Source organism: Rhipicephalus sanguineus, chromosome 5 (assembly GCF_013339695.2).
Source record: "Rhipicephalus sanguineus isolate Rsan-2018 chromosome 5, BIME_Rsan_1.4, whole genome shotgun sequence".
In the NCBI taxonomy this organism is placed as follows: Eukaryota; Metazoa; Arthropoda; class Arachnida; order Ixodida; family Ixodidae; genus Rhipicephalus; species Rhipicephalus sanguineus.
In genome coordinates, this window is record NC_051180.1 from 135286884 (window position 1) to 135311542 (window position 24659).

Here is a 24659-nt window from a genome sequence, read left to right on the forward strand (position 1 = left end):
TCGTATCTCTTCATCCCTCTTTCATCCTCAGTGAAACGGCACTCCTTCAAAGCCACATCCTCGACATCCTCAATACTACATTGTACTGAATACGCAGCTATCGCGTCATCCTCCGATGCAAAGGGAGCGGGCCCCTCGCACCAGGGCATCTCACCGCTCCCAAACAGTGCCGACCGCCGCCGCTCCACTCGGTGGGGCTCTGGCGTCGCGCAGCCCCCTAGCCAGCGAGCACGTGCAACGAGTGATCCCGCTCTTGCTTGCGCCGCTTGCGCTCTCCGGTGCGACGGGCGGCACGGCGTCTTCGTGGACGCGTACGGCCGCCTTGACGCAGCTTGTGCGCGCCGTTCGCATCTCGACTCTGTCTCCACGTGGTGTTCTTCCTGCGTCGAAAAAAAAAAATGAAAAAATTGTGCAGTGCGTGCTGGCTCCTTTTCGCGTGCCGCGCGAGCGAGTGGGCTTCCCAGCGGCCGAGACGGAGGTGTCGCTGCTCCATCGCGCCTGTTGGCGAGTGCTTGACGAAAGAGACCGCGACTGGCACGCGACTGCGAGCGTCCTAGACCACGGCGGCTCTCCGAATAAGCGGTACGCCGTCACCGCGCGCTCGTGAAGCGAGGAAATTTGCCGGTGCTGTGACCGTAGCATGAGAGCCGAGCTATGGCACGCCAGTGTGATCGCCGCCGGTGGTTCCTCGATCTGTGGATAACGGCCTGTCGGATTATCGCCATCTTCCTGCTCTCCCTCATTGTCTGCACTGGCAACGCCGCGAATGCAGGTGAGTTACTCGAAACAAGCGTACCTCTTCCGTATCTTTCTTCCTCGTTGTTATTAGCGCTTCCTGGTGTCTACGTCACTGACACTTCTGTATGAGGTGTAACAGCTTCGTTTGCACTGACGCAATGATGCCTTCCGCGTGCCCGTACTGTTGTGGCATAGGGAACGCCACGCGCTGTCGTTCACTGCTTCGTTTTGCGTTGCGCAGTTGAAGTTGGTAACGTTGCTATCGCTTTCCTGAGGCGAGAATGGCAAGTTCCCCCGCCGTTATTTAGCAAAATCTATTGCTCAAGAGTTCACATGTACGAAGAAGCAATCTTGCCAGCCCGAAGTTATCAATCGCCGAATGTAACCTGTTCGGCGTATACGGTACGTGCGTTCTCCGCGCGCTAAATAGGCCGCATAGTCATTGTTGTCGGGAACACCTAGTGACTCGGGCTCAGAAGCTTTAAAAATTCAACTTATTTTGAGCATTTCGGAGAAAGTGGCTGTTATAATAGAAGTGTGAACAGGTCTTAAAGTTATCATGTTCCCTTTAGTGAGAGTTCGGCCAATGCAATTTCTTATCACATTACGCGCACATCAATGAAGGTTAGCTCAAATCTCCAAAAAACATAGTCATCGATCGTGCAAAGAGAGTAACGGATACAATAAAAGCTCGATAGCTTAGCAAGCTTTCGGGAATATGCGTTTGCTGTTAAAAAATAAAACCTCAGCGTCGGTTAATTAGAATTACCCCGCCCCCATCTAATTTCTTAGTTCATTCACTTCACCTAAGGTGGGATAATATAAGTGCAAGACCGCTTATAGCGAACATTGGCAACGTAGTGCTGCCATGCAGTCACGTATGTAAGCCGTTTGCAATTACTGTATAACGATTTAGCTTTTCGGAGAGTAATGTGCGTCGCATGGTACAATAGCCTACAACATTCTGAGTAAAAACCAGTGCGGCAATGTGACGCAAGATGTAGCGCCAAATTACCGGATACAGCAACCATGGCAACTGATGCGCCGTAATTCGAACAGCGGCACTTATGCGGTCAATTAGCGCAGTTCCTCAATAGTGCTGGAAAGGTTCCTGCAGTTCAGAGGGCCTGAGCGCGTTTGCAGAACACTCGTGAGCGTCTTAAAGTGAAGCGAGGCCTATATGCATTGCGTATGAATAAGTCCCGAGCGAGTGCCGCCTTTATGCGACTGACAGCATGTAACCGCAAGCACAGTATGGGAGTCGCTTAGACGCAGGGGAGCTTATTATGTGTGTCGTGTCCATTTCAGTTTTCCCTAGGCGGCATCGCTTTATTCTTCAACACTTCGAAGGCTGTATTTTTATTTTATATGATATAAATATACCAGTGAAATGCACCTTAGATTATCAACTATTAAAAGTTTGTTTGTTTCAATATATGACAGCCAATAGACACAATCGCCCGGTCCTTATCTTTCTTTTTGTTTTTAAAGACGATAGTCTTTCTTGGGGAACTTAAACGCAGACATTTTGGTCTGTCTTTCTGTCTGTCTGTCTTTCTGTTTGTCGGCACGTCCCTCGATTCAGCCACTCGGCCAAAGTTGAACCACTTGCCCAAGGGCCAGCCGTCTTGAACTGGTACGGCTGTTCATACTTGTGAACGTTGTCGATCAAAAAGTAAATATCATGCATATCTGAGGTGCAACATCACTAGGTAAGTATTAGGTGGCGTGTTCCTTTAATAGAAAATGCATACATACGTAATTTTAAGGACCCTAGTTTCTTAAGCTGCGCTGAAAATGCATAAGAATGGAAGCTTGAGCGAGTTGGTATGCGTTCATCTTTGTTGAAACAGCGCTCACTAGACGACGACGAATTAAAAGAAGGCACAGGACAGGCGCTGCCTGTCCTGTGCCTTCTTTTACTTCGTCGTCGTCTAGTGAGCGCTGTTTCAACAAAGCTGAAAATGCGACTGCGCTGAAATTTGGCTTCCTCCGTGCCCTTCGCACGAGCTCATTGTTGTGTTTCGGTTTCGGTTCTGTATTGCACTGTACGAATGCCATGGGTTGGTGTTGAAAAACTTTAGTTTTAAGAAGGCCAAGAAGGTGAAAAAAAATATTTAAAAAATGAAAATCAGCGTTGTGGGCGGCCTTCAGGCTGCCGGTTGTGGGCGCCGCTCTGGCGTTCCTGTTTTACCCAGGCGACGTGTAAATAAAAGAGTGTGTGGAGAGTACTCGTTGAGTGCGGACGTTTCTCTGCTTCAGCGCTTCGCGCCAAACCGCGTTTTCGGGCTGGCTGGCGTCCCCGCCTGTCGCGTTGGTCACCGCCGGTCTTCGCCTGTTGCTGCGCCGGGACTGCCAGCACGCAACACAGCACTCATGTTTCCCCACGTATTGCCAGATGGCGTCCATATCTCACACAGCGCCTCTTCTATCGTCTTTACACGACATTTGCAGCGAAGCACGCAGATACGCGGCCAATTTTTTTATTATTGAAGTGTTTACGTGAATCGCCATCTTGCCGCACTATCCACGTAGACTGTATTAACTGGTTTAACTGACCTGTGCAGCCATTAAATTCTATGCCTGTAATAAGCTGCATGCATTACTTTTCGTAGAGAGAATCGTTTCCGTGTCGAGTCCTGTAGTGTCGTACTACGAATTGCAAGTTGATTCCGAATTGTTTCCACATGAAATAATACTGGAAGTGCGTGAATATATTGGGATAATAATGCATGGCATCTATTTGTTGCCTGCATTCTCCTGGAAACACCACCGGCACTAATAATAATAATAATAATAATAATAATAGTTCACTGGGGTTTCATTTCTAGCGGTTCAGGACTGCCGAAGCATCACAGTCCTTCCACGATAGCGCGTGGCAGCCATGCAAATCCGTGCAAAATATTCATACACATGCCAGTTGCTTTGGCTGAAACAGCGAAATAAAGAAGGTTTAGACGTATAAAAATTGACGTATAGATATATCGGGAAATTACCGCGCATTGAAAGGAACATGGTCGGTTGAGCCGTGGAAAGGGGCACGAAAATGCAGAAGGTTCTACGTAAATTATAGCAAGCTTTCTTACACGGACGCGAGTTTGGCACTTGTACTGTGTGCCCTTGGTTTTCTGCGCTGTTACGGCACCCATTGAAGAGTTTTTTCCGCTGTGCAGTTAGATTTACATAGACGAGGCCACCTTGAAGAGAGAGAGAGAGCTCTTTATTGAAATGCAGAGAATTTAGCTGGCGTGTATAAATTCGCTGACTTGCTACTCTGCGTGGGGAAGGGGATTGGGGACTGAAAGACACAAAGAGAGAGAGAGAGAGAGAGAGAGAGATAGAATACGACAAGCATCCATGGAAGCTCGGAGCATCCATGCTCCTAACGACTGCCTGCATTGTGCGGAACACGCAGGACGAATGGATTAACCGCGTTAAACAAGCGCGCCGACACCGCGCGAAATTCGCGTGCCTGTTTTCTAAAGCACCGAGAGGGCCGTGGCAAAGCCGCTTGCTCGCAAACACGCACACACCTCCAAAAAAATGAAGTAGAGAGCTTCGTACATCAAACAGCGCACGGTGCCTTCTTTGCGTCAACACGCGGGCGCGTGCCACTTCAGGCAGCGGGCGAGAGACTCGTCTCACCAACAATCGTATAAACGTGGCGTCGTTCCGCAAACAGCAAAAGCGCTCGAGGGAGGCGGTACCCCGCCCACCCTTCTTGCAGTAATCTAGTAACGTCGGGACGCCCCGCGTGCGCGGTGGCTTGCCTGACCCCCGGCAACGACGAAGATTGGGGACGACGTCTTCCTTTTGTGAGGAGCCGCCGAGTGTTTACCTCCGAGCACCCGCCGAACGATGCCGCCACCGCGCGGCCGCGTCGCGCCGCCGAGCATCGATGTCGCCTCGAGGTCGGAAAGGGCGCAGCCGCCCGACAGTGAATCACAATCGGGGGAAGAAAAGGCAGTGGCGGGTGAGGGTTGGCTGTACATGACGCGCTAGCACCACCCGGGCGCCGCCACCCAAACCCCCCGACTCGGGCCGTTGACTTTCTCCCGGTCGGGCCTGCAGCAAAAGCGGACCCACCACCGCGAAGAGGAGGAGGCCAGTACAATGGTCGGGCCGCCTTCTACCAACACCATTGTGTCTTGTGTTCCAGGCTACAAAGGCTGTCTGTGCGTGCTGTATGTGTGTGTGGCAGACACCTGCTTGTTGCTGGCTTTGTCGATTATGGCGCCACAGACAGTAAGGAATCACCACACAGTTTCAGCGTACCTTTTAGCGTCGAAATATCCATCGATTCTCCACCTGATTTTACTTGCTGAGCATCTTTACAGATCGCGCTTGCGTTTTTCGCAAGTTGCGGTTTTAAGCGCTGAGCGCATTTGAAGGTTACCCTGATTTTTCGGACGCGCGTGACGCCGCTCTCACAAGGCTACAGTTGGTAAAAAATACTATTCAGGATTAGGCATATAATTCGCGATCACCTCACTGCCCCACTCGTTTGTGCCGTTGGTTAATGCCTTTGATTACGCACCTCGCCCTTTTACTCATGTGTTGGTGCATAAGGCGTTGTGAGGCCGAACCCTTCTGCTGAATGAAACTGAACAGATACGGGAATATTTGACAACGCTTCCACGTGAAATATGTTTCCTTTGGCCTTTGTTCATCTATAGATAAGCCCACACCCTCGCCTTCGAGCCGCTCACTCTATCCTGGTGCATGCACCCCCGAAAAGTTTTACCAAGTGAAAAAATTACACCATCTCCCGCTAAAGGGGACCATGAGGCGATGCGAAGCCGGAGCACTTGCACGATCGCGTTCCGTTGGCGTTCGTTGGGCATGCTACCGACCTCGGGTCGTGGAACGCGAAGAGGGACGCTATGCGCGCCGTATCTTCCATCTAACCTGGCCGTTAATTCTCACAGGGCGAGCGGGGAACGCGGTCGACAGGCGGGCGAGAAGGGAGCAGCGTAGGAGAGGAGAGAGAAGGGGAGGGGACGCGCATGCGCTCGAGCTCATCGCGGCGTTGCGCAGGAGAGAATTTCGGCATGTCTAGCCCGCGTTTCAGAGGAAGAGTGGAAAGGGGGAGGGGAGAGGGGTATGGGAGAGGGAATGTGGAGAGGGAATGTGGAGAGGGGAAGGGGAGAGGGAGGGAGGGGCAGGGGAGAGGGAAAGTGGAGAGGGAAAGTGGAGAGGGTGAGTGGAGCGGAGGTGTGTGGAGAGGGTATGCGCATGCGCAGTAAGGGTGGTCACGCCGCACACCACCGGATTGAGCTCGGCCTTAAGATAGTTCGCATCTAACAATGCGTTTATCGCGGTGCCCTCTTTGAAGGTTCATATTGTCACGTGGTCGTGACGTCGACGAAGGCAGCAGTGAACACGTCCGAGATGAAACTCTTCATCTGGCCGAACTTGTGGCCGAGAAACTAAAAGTCAAACTACAACAATGCACTGATAGCGGCGGACAGAACGTCGACCGTCGATCAACTGACAAGCGGTCACGCGCATCGGCTTTTATACAGGCACTATAGAACTTTCCAGCAATATCGCTGGTGGCGGCGTAATCTCTAGACAAAGCTGGAACATTCGCGTGCGGGGCGCAATCTTAACAAACCGATCTACTACAATCGCGACGCTTCTAGAACACTACTTCGCGGACAGCGTCGAGCGTTGATAACCGTCCCTGCCGGTCAAACCCGAATACATCAAAACAAGACAAGAAGTGGGCGTGGCAATATTTCAAACACCCATACAAGTTTAGCACGCGGCGCCTCTTTGATTTGTATGGCTCTCGTCGTACACAAGTAAATACGCTCGCAATATGTTTAACTGCCCCAGCACATCATCTGCCTTGCACTACGCTTTCGTAATCCATCCATTACGGCAGGGTTGCCAGTGGTGGCTACTTTTCGCCAAATTGGCAAATTTGAGAGGCCCGTGGCGACCTAAAATTATGAATGGCGACATGGCGAATTTTTGGCGATTTTCGGCTTAGGTCTCCACCGAGTTTTGAATCCTAAGCTCAGTGTCTTCGCAACGAATGAGCGCCAACATTCTCAGTACTTTTCTTGGTTTTAGACCCACGAGTAGAATGTGCACATTACGCGTCATTCGGCATGTCCGTCCTGTAATCGTGTGTGCCTCCTCAATTCATCTAGAGAGATAATAAAACGTTTATTTGATGTTCTGTGAAAATAAGATCAGTGAGTGGGACCCTTAGTTCGGGATACCATCTAGATGCAGGAGGTACTGGAACGTCCCCCAGCGACATTCTAGCAAAATGTAAGTCAGCGGACTGCCTTGCAAACCGCGAGGGGGCAGTGATTGACTATATGTTTATGGCTTTAGGTGCTTTAAGCTTATCTGAAGTTTCGCATCTGACGGGGCAAGACGACGGGTTGGCCGCGTGTTCCGACCATTTGTTCCGCCAAAGCTCCAACTGCTCTGAATAGCTTGGCGACTTATTCACTGTTGCAGTACCCCCAGTTCAGCTCGCAAAGACTGTTTTGGAATAGCGAAGAGAGGCGGATACGCGGCTATTTCTGCAATGAAAATTATTTATTGAGGTTTTTTCACTGTTCTTGGTGCGCGTGTGCAATAAAAACAATTGCTATATAACATTTTACATTGTTATACAGCAATAACGCATCGGGTTGACGCGTGTAGATATAAGTAACTATAAGAAAGGGTCGGTGATGTCCGGTATCATATTAGTTCACACTGAAAAGGTGTAAGACTCACTAATGATCGGTTCCTGCAAGAATTCTGTCGTGTTACCTTCAATAAACCTTTTAATCCTTTTAATTCATATAAGGGTACGTAAAGCTGTCTACAAATAATACTTTCACGGTTTTCGCCCAAGGTTTATACCACACTTTTAGCTTTGAAACGAGAGGACAGGGATGGAAGGATATCATGAGCGTTTCGTTCATTCACCCTTGCGCCACCACGCACATCTTGCGGCTAGTCGGAGCAGCAGCACCATGCACTCCCATGGTGAAGCGGGCGATACGACTGGCATTGAGAAACGTCAGTATAATTTAAGGGTATTGGATGGTACTGTATTCTACGGGGCTATACGTGAGTGGAAATTTTTATTACTGGGTATGCCGCACATATCTAGAATGGCTACTTTTTTGGCGAAATTTGTAAAAAAATGGCGACTTTTGGCGACTTTTTGCTCGTAGTTTGGCGACATTTACTCGAAAGTCAGTGGCAACCCTGCATTACGGTTACATGGGAACAGAGCTTGCATTTACGAGCTTTGTGCGTATGACATCGAAATCATCAAGTAGACACAAACAACTACGCATGCGCACATGCATGACCGGATGTCCCGATAATCAAGAAGTTGTTCTCGAACATTTTTCTTTCTTCCTACGGTTCCCATGCGTTGTGGCAAGCCGGTGTTTCTGGGCCGGATTGGAGCCGTTTCAATTCGCTTCTGTCTACTGCTTGACAAACGATGTGCTTCTCGCAGATGCTCGTGTGCTCAAAGTTCGCCAGAACATTAGGGAGTTCTTACAGTGCGCTGCAAGAGCCTGTATAGCTTTGTCAGCGGCATCTGTTCTCGTGAAACACGCACGCACGTACGCAGAAACGATTGTCGAGTACGCCGAATATCGGCTACGCTGTCAACATACTCCCAAAATATGTGCGACGCCCTGAAGTCACAGGAAGAAAGACATGATGAATTGAAAAAAAAAGAAAACATAAATTGCCTTATACTCATTCATGGTTTAACTTCTTACGAGAGCAACAACGACGCGTATTTATAACATTCTTCCATCGGTGATCTCTCGCCTTCATGTCGCTCCACGAACATTTGCAGGCAAAAATATTTCAAACTATATATAAGCGGCCACAACATGCAGTCGTGCGCACCTTAGTGAAAGCGTGTTTCTGAAGCAACTCCTTCTCGTACAAACAACAGTGAATTTTTACTAAACCGTGGCATCTATTTCATTCGATATGGGTGACGCTGTGCTGCACGCGAGGAGGGAGGTATTAGCAAGCCAACAGCCGAGTAAGCAATAGGAGGAAGAAACTTTATTAACATAATAATATTAGAAAACAAATGGACAGTTATGATCGGGTGTGGTCAAGCAGAGCTATTTGGCTCTCTTTTTGCCTCGTCCGCAAACCATGCGTCCCACTGCTTGTTGAATATGACTGTTGTTAGAAGTGATCGGACAAAGTCATGTTGGCCACAGTTAATCGACCCCAGGCCTTATCTTGTTTGATCACCCTGTTTCATATTATAGCGATTGCCTTCTTGGTACACACCGCTAGTAAGAATTCGTCGCTCGATATTCTTGTTGAAAGAAGATGTTTAATGACAAGAATAATGAGAACTAACAGACAATAATGCCAAGGAAAGTATAGGGGACGTTTTTAGTAATAAACGTAAGGTAATTACCTTACATTTATTACTAAAAACGTCCCCTACACAATTACCTTACATTTATTACTAAAAACGTCCCCTACACAATTACCTTACATTTACCTTACATTTATTACTAAAAACGCTTTATTGCAGGGAGGGGTTCCTCGGCTCTTGCGGCCCTGCATACGGTGCCTATCCCTTACAAAAATAGATTTGAACACTCTATAGACTGCCTAAAAATGGGTTTAGACTGTCTATAGACTGTCTAAACCCACTTTTGTACGGCTATAAGGCCATCTTTAGCGTCAACAGTGTAGCACCAAGACGCGGTGCGGTATTCCTGAACAGTTTCGTTTCTCTTCTCTTGTCGTATTTTCTATCTCGCTGTCTTAATTTCCATTGCAAGCGCTTATGATCGCACACAAATTAGATGCTGTAAAGCCACGAAAACCGTGAAAAGTTCACGCGGTCAGTGGGCTCTTAGCGATGCGCTGTCACACGCGTTCTATATAGCAGCTCTACCGTGCGAGAGAGAATTGTCTCCGTTCATATCGCGCCGATGTAAACATTGACGGCGGCGAGCGAGCGTCCTGCACACGCGCCACCCACGTCGTCGCGTGATGCCCGGTGCCCGCTTTGTTTCGATAATAAAAGCGGCCCATTCTAAGTTATGGCAGGCGATCATGAGGGAGTCTCCTCTGTCGGCTTCGCTGTTTCGCTCCCAAAACACACACGCGAGAACAGACAGACAGACAGACAGACAGACAGACAGACAGACAGACAGACAGACAGACAGACAGACAGACAGACAGACAGACAGACAGACAGACAGACAGACAGACAGACAGACAGACAGACAGACAGACAGACAGACAGACAGACAGACAGACAGACAGACAGACAGACAGACAGACAGACAGACAGACAGACAGACAGACAGACAGACAGACAGACAGACAGACAGACAGACAGACAGACAGACAGACAGACAGACAGACAGACAGACAGACAGAGGAACTTTATTGTGTCCTGGGACGAGGGTTCCTAAAAACCCGCGGAGGGCATCGCCCGCGAAGGGGTCGGGAGCCAAAGGCTCCCGATCGCTTCACAGGCTCCCTGGACCGCCCGGAGTTGATTCGCAAGATCCGGACTTGCGATGCATTTTAAGAATTCTGTCTTGTTGATGTGATGCTCGCGTTTACACGCGAGAACGATCATCTGCGTTTATGGACACTCACGCGACGAAGCACGCACGCTCGACGTGCATTTGCCCGCTTCTGTGCATTTATGCACGCGGAAAAGCGAGCGAGTATATTTTTTCTACGTTACTGCGCGCCTTCTTTATTTTTACTTTCTCGGGTGCCTTGCTGGACTCCTGATGTGGACCGTTTGAGGAGTGGATGTTGCTTCGGTATTGCGTTTTCGAAGCTTGAGGTCGCGGGTAAATTCTCGTCCGTTCTCGCCGAATTCGAAGGGGTGAAATGTAAAAAAAAAACAAGAAAACACACGCTCAAGTTCATTCATATGTGTGCACGTTGAAGAGATCGAGGGGTAGAGATATTCGAAGTGCCCCACTATACGGTGTGCCTCATGATCAAATCCTGCTTTTATATCCAGATATATAAATCTAGAGAGGAGGAGGTCACGATGACAGACGTCTTGAAAATGCTTGTAAATATGTTTATTATACATATAATAACGCCCTTTATTGCGCGCGCGTTTATGTGTGCGTGGGGGGGCAGGGGGGGGGGCGTGCGCGCGTGCGTGCGTAACCGCATAAATTTTTGTCAAATAAAATTACGCTCAAATGCAGAGACCAATTCAGTAGGCAAATGATTAATTTTGAAACTTGCTCCAGTGAAAGTATTTAATCTACAGAGCCCTCCAGAGTTTAAATACAAGGGCTTTAATTCTTACGATAGTGTTCTGTGAAATTTAAAATAAATAAGCTCCTATAACCTATTTTGTTTCATTTTCTTCTTCGAAAAAAAAGTCGGTGTGGGGTGTGTCCGTGCCGTTACACCAGAAATATTTGGAATAAGTGATTTTACAAGTTGCCTTGCTAATTAATGTTCAAGTTCACGGAGAGCTGCCAACACACTCTGTGGAGCTTATGCAGCGCGTCTAAGCCAGGGCTTGCAGTACAGTTGGCTGTGATCTACGCAAACTGTCGATTAAATATGTGGCAAAAGAAAAGCCAACTCAATAGGTGACGTCCGGGGCAGTCGCTTCAGACGCCACTGCATCAATCCTCATTCGAATGGGGGCTCATGGTGATCAGGACTATTGTGAATGACACAGAGAGACAGACTCCAAAGCGAGCATGCGAACGTTTCTTGCTGCTATCGTGGTGCAGGCCACGGGGGATTTCATTACGAGCCACCCGGGTTGCACATTATTAAACTGCAACACCCGTGCCGGCCCGAATTTCGGGACTCCAGAGGGGTTCCTGGCATATTGCAACGGCTGCTGTCTTCTTGCCGCCGACGGCCGCAGCGTATCTTAATTCTGTCTCTTCGCCGCGTGTTTCGTGTGCGCTCTGAAAGTTACGAAGCGCTCCTGTGACCGTACGTGATGAAAAAGAGCACCGCGGCCGGGTGTGATTTTTTAAATATATTCCTCGCCTTTTTTCATACACACAGCTCCGTGCTTTGCATCGTATACTGCGGGTCGCCCAGCACGCAGAGCGTAAACCGTCCGCCTGCAGTCTTGCGGAAATGAACCTATGTATGATTCAGTGCTACAGTCGTATTCTTTCATCTCTTTCTTTAAAGCCGTCCCGCTTATTCCTTAGGAATACAATTACGTGTCTTGCCGTTCGCTCAGGCTCGCTCGGACTTCGTTTCTCTTACGTTTCCTTCTTGACAGCTCTTTCCGGGGCGAAACCTCCCGCTCCCGGGAGCAATTGCCGGTCCCTAGAATAATGGATGGATTACGGATGTCTCTATGTGTGGCTTCATCAGAAGGCGAGCCCGAAATTAAAATGCTCCGGAATATTACTTCTGCACGCAGCACAGAAGGGCGCTTAATTCCGTGGCTGGGAAACTAATGCGCGCGCTGTTTTCTTATTTAAGCTTCGGCTATAAGTGTCATGTTTCTGTTTTTTTTCTCTCAGATCTTCATTAATATATCGCTTGTTCGGTATGTCATAAATCAAATCGTTAGGAGCAAGTTAACAGTGGTTAGTAGGTAGCGAACTCCTAAAAATAGGGCGGCTGGATAAGAAAGGCTTCCATGGCCCGATTAATTTTAGGGGCGAAGCTCCTTATAGCGGCACCCGTTCGTCCCTCGTAGCGTAGTATGTAACCAGTCTTACGCTTTGACCTGTAAGGTGGTGCCGGTGGGAGATTTTTCCTGTGCGTTGTTGAACAATAAAAAATTCGCAGCGTTAGCTAAAAGCCGACTTCTTCTGTCTCTCATTCCCATTAGCAGCCATTCTTTACCTCCAAGGTAGTGCCTGGTGAGATTTCTCCTGTGCGTGATTAAACAATAAAAATTTTGTTCAAAACGCCGTTGATTGATGAAATAAACCAACAAAAGACGCCAGATGTTTTGTAAAAGCAAAACGAAAGAACGCCAGATGTTTCTAAAGCAAAACGAAAAGACGCCAGCTGCTTAACGAAAGACGCCAGATGTTTTCTAAGCAATGGTTTTCTAAACAATGAAAATTCACAGCGTACATGTAAAATTAAAGTGCGCTGCAAGTCGTCATAACCCATCGAACCTTTACTATAAACGCGCCCGATCTCACGTCGGTGATGATGTACTGGGCAGAATTCACGGAAGATTCACGGTTTACCGATGAACCTCCGCAGCTTCGCCCACTCATCATTCACTCCGTGGATATGCTGTGATTTTTTTCTTCTTTTCTTTTCTTCTTTTTTTGTAGACCCAAGCTGGACATACAGTGTCGTTATTGTATTGACGGAATGCGTAGTACGTGATGATTCATAATGTTTCATGCAGGAAGAAGGGCGGAGAGTTTTGAACCTGTTCACAAACGGCATGCCGCGCATCTTTCCCGCACGCGTGGTATCTCTTCTTCGAAACGTTTAACACTGTAACTGTTCCCGAAGCAACGTTGCTGTGGTTGCGTTCCCAGTGCGTAGAGCGATGATATTTGCCACCGACGAGTACTAAAACCGCAGGGTGCATTAGAAGAAAGGCAGGTATTATCAATGTTGTCAAAGACAATCATAAACTGTAGGAAACCTTTATGATTATATCCGTATGGTTATCGTTGTGATATGATTAGCTTTACGATATACTACACGGCCAGTCGTATATCCGTGCGCAGAAAACTCGTCGGAACAAATACTGTGCACGCGCGATGACGCAAAAAAACCCACAATGGGAAAGGGCACGTTGGTTTCTGTTGCGACGAAGCGCGCGCGCCATTGGTGATAGAAACCGAGTGTTTTGTACGCAGTGGCAAAACACTCAGAGGAAGGGAACGTTCTCTCTCGGCGAGTCGCGCGTTGAGTAGCCACCTGTACCTGCGTCCAAGTGTCCGGGAGGGCCATTTGGAGGCCCATTCTCAGCTCCGAGATCGCAAGGGCCGCACGTTAATTGCGCAAACGCCCGTGGGGCAACGCGCCTACGAGGACAGACGTCGAGGGAAGCGGCGGGAATGCGACCGCCGCTCCAGGGTGGCGTCTCTGCTCGTATAGGTGCTGTTTTAGCTCGTAGCACGTGCCTGAGCAAGACGGTGCGAATGTTCACATGTCGTACATAATTGAAGCTAAACCACTGTGCCGCCCGCGCAGCTTCACCGGTTAACCACCTCCACAGGGTGAAATAGAGCACAATTTTCTTCTCATGTTCTGCAGTGAATCAGTGTGAATTAATAACGGCTTACTACTTTCACATATATTACACGCATGGTATCAGTATAGAAGAACTACGCGGCAATTCACGCCACAGGTCACGTAAAACACTCGGTCAGATGCTTGCAAAAGTTGAATAATGAACCTATACGCGTAGCCAGATCAAGAAAGGCACTTGAATTCAGGCACAGAGAGGCACAGAAGAATTGGATACACAGCAATTAGCCATTTATTTCCAACCCTACTGCTTCCTTTCAAAAATATATGCATGGTCTCCAGCGAACATCTTTGTAACTAATCTGGTGACCATCAGCCTACGATCTTCGTATGAAACTGAAATGCCTACGATTTACGAGGAGTCGATTACTTGTATGAAATAATGCCTTTCAGTATCACTCGAGGCATCTTGTCAGAATGCCTTGACGATTCTCATTTGCGTTGACACAAGCGACATGTCGCAGTACCAGCAGAAGAAATGTTTACTGGAAAACTTTGTAGACTCTCTAGCAAAACAGCGCAGACGGTAACGAATTATGGTACAGTGTCGTATGGTCAACTTTTCCAGTTTGCACTTTTTTGCTTTTAAGTTTGCTTGCTAAATGTGAAGCAATAATACACCCCTCTCATCTCACCTCTGTTTCTCGGCTCCTTCTCTTATAGCGTCTTGCCGTCGTTCGCAAACGAATTGATTGTGTTCCACGCTATACGCTCAGCGGAAGAAGGCACGGCGCAGTGCACGCTGTTGGAGAGGCGTCGTCTCATGCGGCGCGCGTGACAGCAGCGACCGTATTAATCAGGCGAGACCGGTGGGACTCGAAACATGGTCGAACTGAGTGACGTTGACAAATGAGCGAGGGTGAAAGAAGGGGAGAGTGGAGTGGGCGTGCTGTGGAGCGACGTATCAGTTGGCCGCCACGCCTTGAGAAATGGTCGCTCGAGCCACGCGACATCGTCTCCCTTCCCCCCGCCCACTTTCCTCCAGCAGGCGAAGATGGCCGTAAGTAAAAGTGAGGCCATTTTACCTGTGACCCGCTGTCACTCAAGCACTCGGTGCAGAGACGCAACGCCGAAGGCAACCACGCCTGCTCACGGGGAATAGAGCAGCTGCGTGTTATGAAACATATTTGGCACTTAGCTACGTATACATAAAATGCGTCACTCAGCCTCTATGAGATGAACACTTATTTGTGTGCTTGTGTCGACACGAAGTGTGCACTTCCGTACTCCTTTTCCTCATGGGTCACTCAAGCTTCATCAGTGCAATGCAGACAACCGGACTCTGCTTGGTGAACGACCCTGCCTTTTCTATTCCTCTCGCGGGCTTCAGGGCTGTCCGCAACAGAGGGCGCCTGCCTATTCTATTATAAGAAGTGCAGAAGTTTTCATACAGAGTCGTTTCAAAGTAAGGCCCTATAGATTTCCCTGTTCTCGAGCGAAGTCGATGTCTTGCTTGGCAGTGATGTGCTGCATATAGCAGGTTGGTGCATTACTGGAACGAAATCAAATAGCTCTCTAGAGAGGATGAAGTGAGAATGACATGAACGGCCACTCTTTCGTTTTGTTCCATTCAGAATGTTCCATACCAACAGCGTACAAATGTCGTCTTCGTACGTGGTACAGTACCTGAAAGGCGCATCTACTGCGGTCGCACAAAGGAGTACGTAGGCTACATCCACAGGTGTGCGAAACATGAAAATCCCGTTGTCACGCATGAACCACAACACATATATAATATGCACACTTGCACGAAATAGGCAATGCAGATGCGTGCAAAAGACTCATTTTATACCTGCGGACATTCCGAAGCCCACGTTTGCGCGGAAGCCCCCCGCGAGCCCTAATGAACATCACCGCTGGCGGCTGGCTTCCCGGCCATAGCACCCTTAACGAGTTCTTCAGCGCGTCCAAACACGGGACACAATTACCTGGCGAAGCGAGCGAGCGCAGCCCGCGTGCCTGAACCGATAGCGGTGGTGGCCGCAGAAAAGCGTGCCGTGCGCGCGTGCAACTCATCAAACGCGCTTCTCTAGCCATCGTTGCGTTATCGGTCTACCGGCGGCCACGGCGCGGACTCCGCAATACCTTCGAGCGCGTGCATGCCCGCTCGTGCACGAGCACGCAACGCGTGTTGCCAAAGGGGGTGGGTTAGCCCATCACCGCAGTGTTTGGGGTGGCCCGTTCCTTCTCTGTCGCACGCATTCTACATTCGAACGGCACTGCATGTTGCCGAAGCACGTGCCTACTCGTGCGTGCCGGCGTGTTTGTTGGTTGACTGGTGAGCGACTCTCGCTCAATTAGGAGCACAGTGTGAGGGAGAAAGCAGCAACAGCAGCAGCCGTTGTCGGCGCCTCCACGTCTACGGGGGAAGGTGAAGCCTCTCACCGAGCGGCCTCCACAGGGACTGTCTGGGCGTCCCGTGCCACAGCCGCCGCCGCGTTCATTACCTTAATTACAGTCCAGACAGCTCACACCGCTCGGGAGGCGCCGAGTTGGCCCTGTGGAGGCGCTGCAGCTCCGCGAAGTGCGCGCGTATGCGCTCCTGAGGCGCCTGTGCTGTAGCGGCGCGCAGCTCGAGAGAGTCGGCTTCCCTTTTGCTGCGTCCTTTTTTCCCTCCGGGCCCGCACCTGGTCATTCGTGGTGCCGTGGAGAGTAATGAACGCGAAAGGGCAAGAAAGGTGTGGAACCGGTGGGAGAGGTGTGACCCTCGCCGCTTTAGAGCGCGTCGGACACGCGGCGACTCCTGACGACCTGCCTGCTCTGACAGTGCCCCGGATGGCCGTCTTTCGAACGGGCGCTGACGGCGAACGAATTTGTTTTTTGTTTTTTTCAGCGACCATAGGTGACGAAGCTCGCCGGGAATGAGCGTGAAAAAGTTTTATTTTTTAGTTTTTGTTTCTTGAGGTTGGCTTCCAGATCAGCGTCTCGATGTGTTGACATGACTGTCGGCGCTGCAGCACGGTGGTGCTGAGAGCTAACAGCGGTGCTTATTACATAGGAGTTCGTTGTTTCACTCGAATACTGCTGTTGCACTTTCTCGGATGTTCAATCGGCATTTTATGTTATCCTTTGTGTTGCGGAAAACAAGTGTGTTTACATCTTTTTTTATCTTTATTGCCCGGAAGTAGGCAAAAATGCATATATACCAAGATTCGCATCGTTTACGCCACGGTTTCTCGAATTGTCACTGACGGCACAAACGTGCTTGAACCTTGACAGCCAAATGTGTCTACAACGCGAGAAGGTTTTGTAGCACATGGCGGCGACATTTTACAAACTACACGATTACAGGGGGCGTGTAGCTAGCAGTTTAGAAGTTTGAGACGTCCACGAGGCTCTACACATGTTCGCATCACAACAAGGAACAAAGTATTTACGGAGGCAATCTGCATTCTGTTATTTTGATTTAAAAATAAAGGCGCCGTATTTAACAGGAAGATAAAATTGAGTATTGCGACAAAATTAAAAATTAGCCGCTCGTGACTACAACAGTTACATTAACATCTGACAGCTGACTTTGTCGATGCCTGCGAATCCCTGTCCTGCTTTTATATATGAACGTATTGTTGTCCACGCGTTGCGAACACTGCGGGCTTCGCGACTTTTGTTTCTTTGTAACATGCGGTCAGCTTTGTCTCCTGAAAAATATGCACCAAACTTGATGCGAACACAGCTTTCAGAATTTCTTTGTCTTTCTTGGTGTCGATGTCTTTTTCGGCACGACGAATTTGCCACGAGTGATCGAGAAGTCAGGTCTTTTGAAGCTGAAAAAAAAACGAAAAAAAAAAACGAAACTAACCTGTTTGGCTGTGCATACAGCAAGCGCGCCGCACTCGTCGATAAGCGAATAGAACATGTCTTTCGGAAAGTAACATGCGAGCTTGCCTATCGAAATCAATGGCTTTGCAACCTGCCTCGCTTTTAACAACGAGCTCACGCCACTACAACTTTCTTTCTTTGTTTGTTTGTTTGTTTGTTTCTTTCTTTCCTTCTTTCTTTCTCACTCCCTCTATGCGCACAGAGAACTGCACCGAACGATCGCTCGTTAGAGCTGCCGCCAGACTATCTCGGCTTGAACGAAAACGACATGGTATGCACGGATGGGGTGCGACATCGAAAGATCATTTTGTCTAGTCGACGTTTTCAGGAAAAAAAATAAAAACACTAGAAGATTGGAAAAAGGAATACAAGAATGGTTGAGCAAAAGAGGCAGTGAAAGAGGATTGAACGTGCGATAACAGAATGGCGACGCAAGCGGATTTTCTCGAGGAATCGTCGTTAGGAGCTCGGCGCCCTGCAGGCTTCACAAGATGCGTCACGACGACGAAACGGCGGTCCCGTCTATCCCTCGGATAAGTGTACTGCATGTGGTCTGCAGTGGAAGCTGGGAATTTGTCTCGTCCGCTGTAAGGCGCCACAAGCGCTCATGGATGTATCTAAGAACGCGTTATTCCCCTCCTGTTTCTAGTTTTCGTTTTGGCGTTGCGTATGCTCTTCATTATTTGTTCTTATCGGGTGGCACCAACAGGATTTGCTCTCCTTGTGGCACGATGAGGTTATCCAAGAGAAAGGCACACGTCTACCAAGGTAAATTTAGTAGAAACGCCTACAGGGACTTGTCCTGTCAGTGGGGGTAAGTGAAGTGCGTAAAGTGCATTCTCGGCAAAATCGCAGCCGGATGTCTCGGCTACCCGAGGCAGCGAATGTTAGAGATGGAATAAACGAACGATATAAATACCATGCGAGAATTATGTGTAGAAGCTGCTTTCGTTCTGCTCCGCGATGAAAACTGCAGTTTAAAGGAACGTCACGGGCGCATGCAGCGTCTTATGGTGCTGGTGACCGGTGACGTTAGCATCATGACCATCGTCGCGTCACTGTGACCATCGATCATTGGCAGCTACAATTTTTTCGCCGAATTGTCCCTGTTGTTCGCTGGTCGCTCGGGGTGCAGTTAAGATGCGCCTGTCGTACTGTCACGTAAGTACGTTTCTTGTTTCACATAACTTCTCGGTGTGCTAACTTCTTCGGGATGTAACCTAGCGTAACTCCTCAGCGTAACTTCTTAACGTAACTTCTCCATGATGGCGGACACGATGGCATCAGTGCGACAGCACACGGCCGGCGGGATTCGATATTACATTATACTATGGTACTACCAAAGAGCCCCCGCTGGAATACTGCGCTGACCTGCTATGCAATGAATGCGAGGCAAAGGCAAACTTCCTACAACCTTGTGGTTATTAGGTTAGACAATTTTTCTCTCGCTTAAAACAAAAACTACTCTTTTCAAACTTTCTGTACGTAATACCAACAAAGCATACTACAAAACGATGTATGAGTCATAGTTTTACATGGACCGCTACACTGCGAAAATGAAGCCTCAATATCAGTCAAAATGCCATTTTTTCCAACTTTCACACAATATTGTGACGATGTTTCTGCTTCATTCGCTCCCACAGTATTTTTATCATTTATTATATAAACATATAAAGCCCGCGATGTGAATATATTACTCCCGAAAAAATATGTGCTTTTTCTAAAAAGCGCTAAACATGCAGCATTTTGCAATTATTCGACTAGGCCAAAAATAGTGAAAATTAAAACAAAAATGAATAAACCATCATAGTCATGACAGATCAGCGCCTTGAGATAAAGGATAAAGGAAAAAATCATTTTGGAGGAATTGCTCAAACCAGTAACTTTATATAAATTACTTAGTGCGACGCAGTTTCCCTTCCGTGCTCAAAGTTCGAAGCGCCCTCTAGGCAGCAGAAATTTTTTTTCTGTTGCCTAGAGGCCCGAAATATAGTGCCTCAATAACTACTTCTCACATTCACATATACTAGCACGATTTTTTTCAGCATGATCGGAGATTGTTGAAAAGTTACTAGGTAGACTTGGTATGAGATGACCCATATATATATATATATATATATGTCTGTGTGTGTGTGTGTGTGTGTGTGGATGAGAGGTGACTGTCGAGAGTAAGCAAAATGACTTTTCTATATTTGCATGAAACTTACTGATCAGGGGGTAAGTACTATTACTATATACCGTAGGTCAACGTGCCTTCATTTTTTTTTTTTTTGTACGAAGTAACAAACAGAAAACGCAATAACTAATGTTACGAGCACAGCGTTGAACAACAAAATTCGTGCCTTTGAAAGGCCCGCAATCCGCTGCTAATATTAGGATTTACTTTTTCAATGATGAACATAACCACGAACACCAATTTGGCGTGTATTGTTCGTACGAGCAAATCAGTTACGCAAGCGATAAGTGAGACAACGAGTGGGCGACCACAGTTGCCTGACAAAAGGAGAAAGGAAAAAACGCCAGGCCTGCGCCGAAACCACAGCACAGTCGCAGCGAAAGCTGAAGGAGCGGCGTTTCTGGAGCCCGTTGTATGCTCTCTTGGGGCTACTAATACAAGTACACTAGCATGGTACCCACTGCGCCATAAATCACAATTTTTGTGTAGTTGGGAAGCATCTACTAAGGCAATATTCGTCATTCTGCGAAGAAGCGAGGCACCAGCTACACGTTTGTAAGGCATTATGCGCACTTTTTTGACGCGACGACTGATGACGATGAAGAATTATGGCCCAGTCCTTTGTAATGGGTTGGAATCTTTAAACGGCCCACCAGTTATGTAATTTGCATTGAGTAACGCCCGGTCGCTATTTCCCTCTCCCGTCATGCTGTATCATATACTTTGACGTGGGAGAGAGAGAGGGCGGGAGGCGAAGGACTTTATAGAGACCCCGAGGGAATGGATCATGCGCTTATGGGCTTCCTTGGCAACCAATACAAGTGCACTTGCGACGTACCCACTACGCTATAAATCATTGTAATTTTAAGAAGTAGGGAAGCAGGAACTATGCCATTTTTCGTCATCCTACGGAGAGCCGTGGTACCTGCTAAACGCATGTAAGGCATTATGCGCACTTTGTTGATGCTGTGCATGATGGATGGATGGATGAATAAACTTTATTTCGGTCCCTCGGAACGACGATGAAGAATTATGGCGGAGCCCTTTGTAATGGGTTGGAAGCATTCAACAACCTACTCGTTGCGCAATTCGCATTTTGTGACGCCTGGTTACAGAATTCGCGTTGTGCGACGCTTGATGCTTATTTTACTCTTCTACCACGCTATATTTAATATGTTAATGTGGTTCCTTCCCGACATGAAGCCTGTATAGGACCTTTTTGCAAAGCAGTTTCAAGCACTGGCATGGCTCAGAGGTTGAATACTGGGCTCCCACGCAGGAGGCCCAGGTTCGAACCTCGTTCCATTCTGGATTTTTTTTCTTATTACGTTTTTTTTTTTATTTCGGGCGATAGTGGTTACGGACACCGGCGGCGGCGGCGGCAGACAACTACGGCGCCAAAAACGGCCGCTGAAATGATCTCATAACAGCTTTCGCTGTAAAAAGTAGGGTCACAATGTGATATGGCAGTAAGCTATCTAGATCGTCTAGGGCTCTTTGTTTTTGCCCTTCATGAAACTTAAACATGAACGTCGACAAACTAGCTCTAATCGCCCTATTGCTAGATAGCCCCTATGGTGCAACTAGTCGACATTATATATAGCCAGCTATTGCAAAGTTATCAGCCAAAATCTAGAGCCTCGTCATCCTGTTAACCAAACTGCCAAACCTGCAGCGTATTTGGTTTAAGGGCGCCTCGATCGTTTGCTGGTAATGAGCCAGTAGAGTTCCGGCACAGCGCTTGTGATCCGTACGAGCGATCGATAAACATTTCCGTTCCCCTTTACGCAGATGTCCTATCGCAATGTATACAGTATTTCGTCCTTGTATCTCGTATTTAATGCAGGAATAAGGTGCATAGCCTGCCCCGTTTATCTAACTGCAATCGCAAAAGGGGTCCGCACCGATATGGGCTCTCAAGTGCCGCACTTTACGAGCAAGCGATGTCACCGAAGTCGCAGAGATGTCGCATCGAATGTTTCCTCGATGCGCAGCAATAAGAAAGTGAGAGATGGGTATCAACGTACGACCTGCGAATGCCTCGCGATGTTGTCTCTGTACCTGGCCACGTGCTTCCGAAACCGTTTCACTCTATGCCGCCTATGCGGTGGTAACCTTAGCAACGGCGCAAGCCGGCAAAATGCAGAACGACTTCCTGAATCTACGGGGCTATGTTTATATCGCGCCTGTTGTCTATGTCACCACCACACGTTGAAGCTTTTGTTGCTTGATGTCCGTGGGTGTAACGGCACACTTATCCATTTATTTATTTATTTATTTATTTATTTATTTATTTATTTATTTATTTATTTATTTATTTATTTATTTATTTATTTTAATCAATGTGCACGAAGGTAACTTTTACAGCATGGTTCTTTGTTGCCGTCCATGCTGCGTTCATACTGCGTATTTCATGATATATATTAACTTACTTTCTCAGCGGGCTCACTTACTCCAGAACAACAATAATTAATCAGTCATTTAATACAGTGACCAGGAACAGCCAGCTATGCTAGAAGCATCTGTGTCGACGCAGTTATAATATTTAATAATAATAATAATAATAATAATAATAATAATAATAATAATAATAATAATAATAATAATAATAATAATAATAATAATAATAATAATAATAATAATAATGTTACTAGAATAAACCTCATAAACAGTTGTAGTGTGTTGTGACCAGAGATTTAGACATGTATGTTGATATAGATGGCTTTGTCGATTATCGTAGTTATCCGTTATTGTTTTGACCTTGCCTTGCTCATTGTGCAATGTCATCGGCTTATGTTTAGCAGCCTCTCTTTTTCCACCACCCTAACAGCCCTAGTGGGACGCAATGAAGTATATCAAATGATCAGAGCAGCACTTACACAGGAATGTGTGGGAAATGCAGGCGATACGTTGTCACCATGCATCACCCCCGTCGCGACGCCGTGGTGCAATGTGCAGCCGCGGTAATCGTAGTCACGACCTGGCGTTCATCTGCGCACTTTCGTTGGTCGCACCGTGTCCCCGCCTCCTCTGTTCGGACGTGGGCAATCTGCAGTCATCAAAACATTGTTTCGCTCATTTCTCTTCGTTTCCTCGCGGCGGTCAACAGAGTGGCCTTAGCCTTCCGCGTCCCTATTAGGGGCGACTCTCTCGTCTCGTTGTGCAGGGATTCCGTGGTTAAGCCTAGCTCGCAATGTCTGTCGATGCCTCCAGCTGAAGGCCTAACAGGCTCGTTAGTTCGACGCTGCGCTAATTCGCCGGCAATCAGCGGCAAGAGAGCTTTCTCGGCGTCATTGTTTTGCTGTCGCGCTGCGGTCGTCTTTGACCGCAGGACGTGCATGATGGCACTACGATAATTTATGATTAGCAGAGTACGCATTTCGGTGGCCCTCGATCGACGTATATTTCATATCTGTACGTATGCAGGTACATATATATATATCCTTATGCAATAAGATAGTGTTGTGTGTGCCGTTCACATTTATAGTAAGAGTAAATGATGATCACTGTTGTTCATTGCGGGAGTGGCATTTATACCTCCTTCCGCGCTGAAAGTTTATGCGTCGTTCATTCAAACCTGCACTCTTAAAAATAAAGTTAGTAAACAGCAAGCCCATGAATTTACTAGATTCGAGCGCATTGTACAACCTTGAAGACATCCTTTACTATATCCAGGTGCTAATAAATCTCGTAAATTTTGCCGTTACTACCCAGGGAGGCTTCCTGAGTGTTTTTAACCCTTTGCGGTCCGTACAACGCAACACGGCCGTAGCGGCCAGCTGTCGGGCACCGCCCGACAAGGGTGTTCGTGGTTTAAGTTTCGCTGTTTTCTCACTGCGAGTCGCGCGCATTTTTTGTATACATGAAGTGCCATCTCTTGAGGAATAAGTGAGCTTTGTTTGTTGAGGTTAACTTTCTTTTACACTTTTGTGCAGTTATGTTCAGCACGGAGCCCAGAGCGTACCCACTCGCGCGCGGTTCGCTGATAAGCATGACCACGTTTACACCGCGTGCGTTTTACGGTGGTGCTTTTAGGAAAGCGAGGATGACTTTAGTGAGGAAGAGAATCACGTACCTCCGCAAGACAGTGATGACAGTGATTCGGCAGAAGTGAGTGACGAAGATGACGACGACGGCGGTGGAGTCAACACCTCTGTTGACACACAAGGGAACAGAAATAATTCTAGCCTGCACCCAGGAGAATGCTTTGAGCGGTATCATATGCTGTACAAATATTGCTAAAGGAATTGCCTGCAGAATGCAGGAGCAAAAATAAATATCCTCTGAGTTTTTATTCCACAGTGTGCGTTTTTCTTCGCGGCGCCAGAAACTGGCAAAATAGTTTCGGACTGGTAGAGTCGGAAAGTGGGCAAAAGTTTTGGACCGCAAAGGGTTAACTGGGTAACTAATAAGCCACACGTTTTGCCAGATGCTTTGTAGATGCCGCAGTATGTGATACCGTAATCGTGGTGGTTTTATGCAAAATTTAGATAAACTTAAATTTTCTTGATTACGTTGGAATAACAGCTTCGTGCTAGGTGACGGCACGCATATATGCAAATAGAAGCGCACTAAATAATGGGATGAGCACATAAGTTATACTCCTAAATTCTATGGCTGCTAATCTGTACACTGTGTGTAATCCCAAAGTATAAATCGCCTCGAATCTGTTGTTAGGGTAGACACCAACTTCGTAGAAGCGTTGATATTCTTT

At 47.7% G+C, this 24659-nt stretch overlaps 1 protein-coding gene across 1 annotated transcript in view; it reads left to right on the forward strand.

The window, feature by feature from the left end:
* Positions 1-295: 295 nt before the first annotated feature.
* The window catches only part of LOC119394266 (protein sax-3-like), a 198354-nt gene continuing 173990 nt past the window's right edge, over positions 296-24659 (forward strand). Inside the window, exon 1 of the mRNA XM_037661549.2 lies at positions 296-772. Within this exon, the coding sequence (XP_037517477.1) occupies positions 655-772 (118 nt within the window). The 5' untranslated portion in view covers positions 296-654. The remainder of the gene's footprint in view (positions 773-24659) is intronic.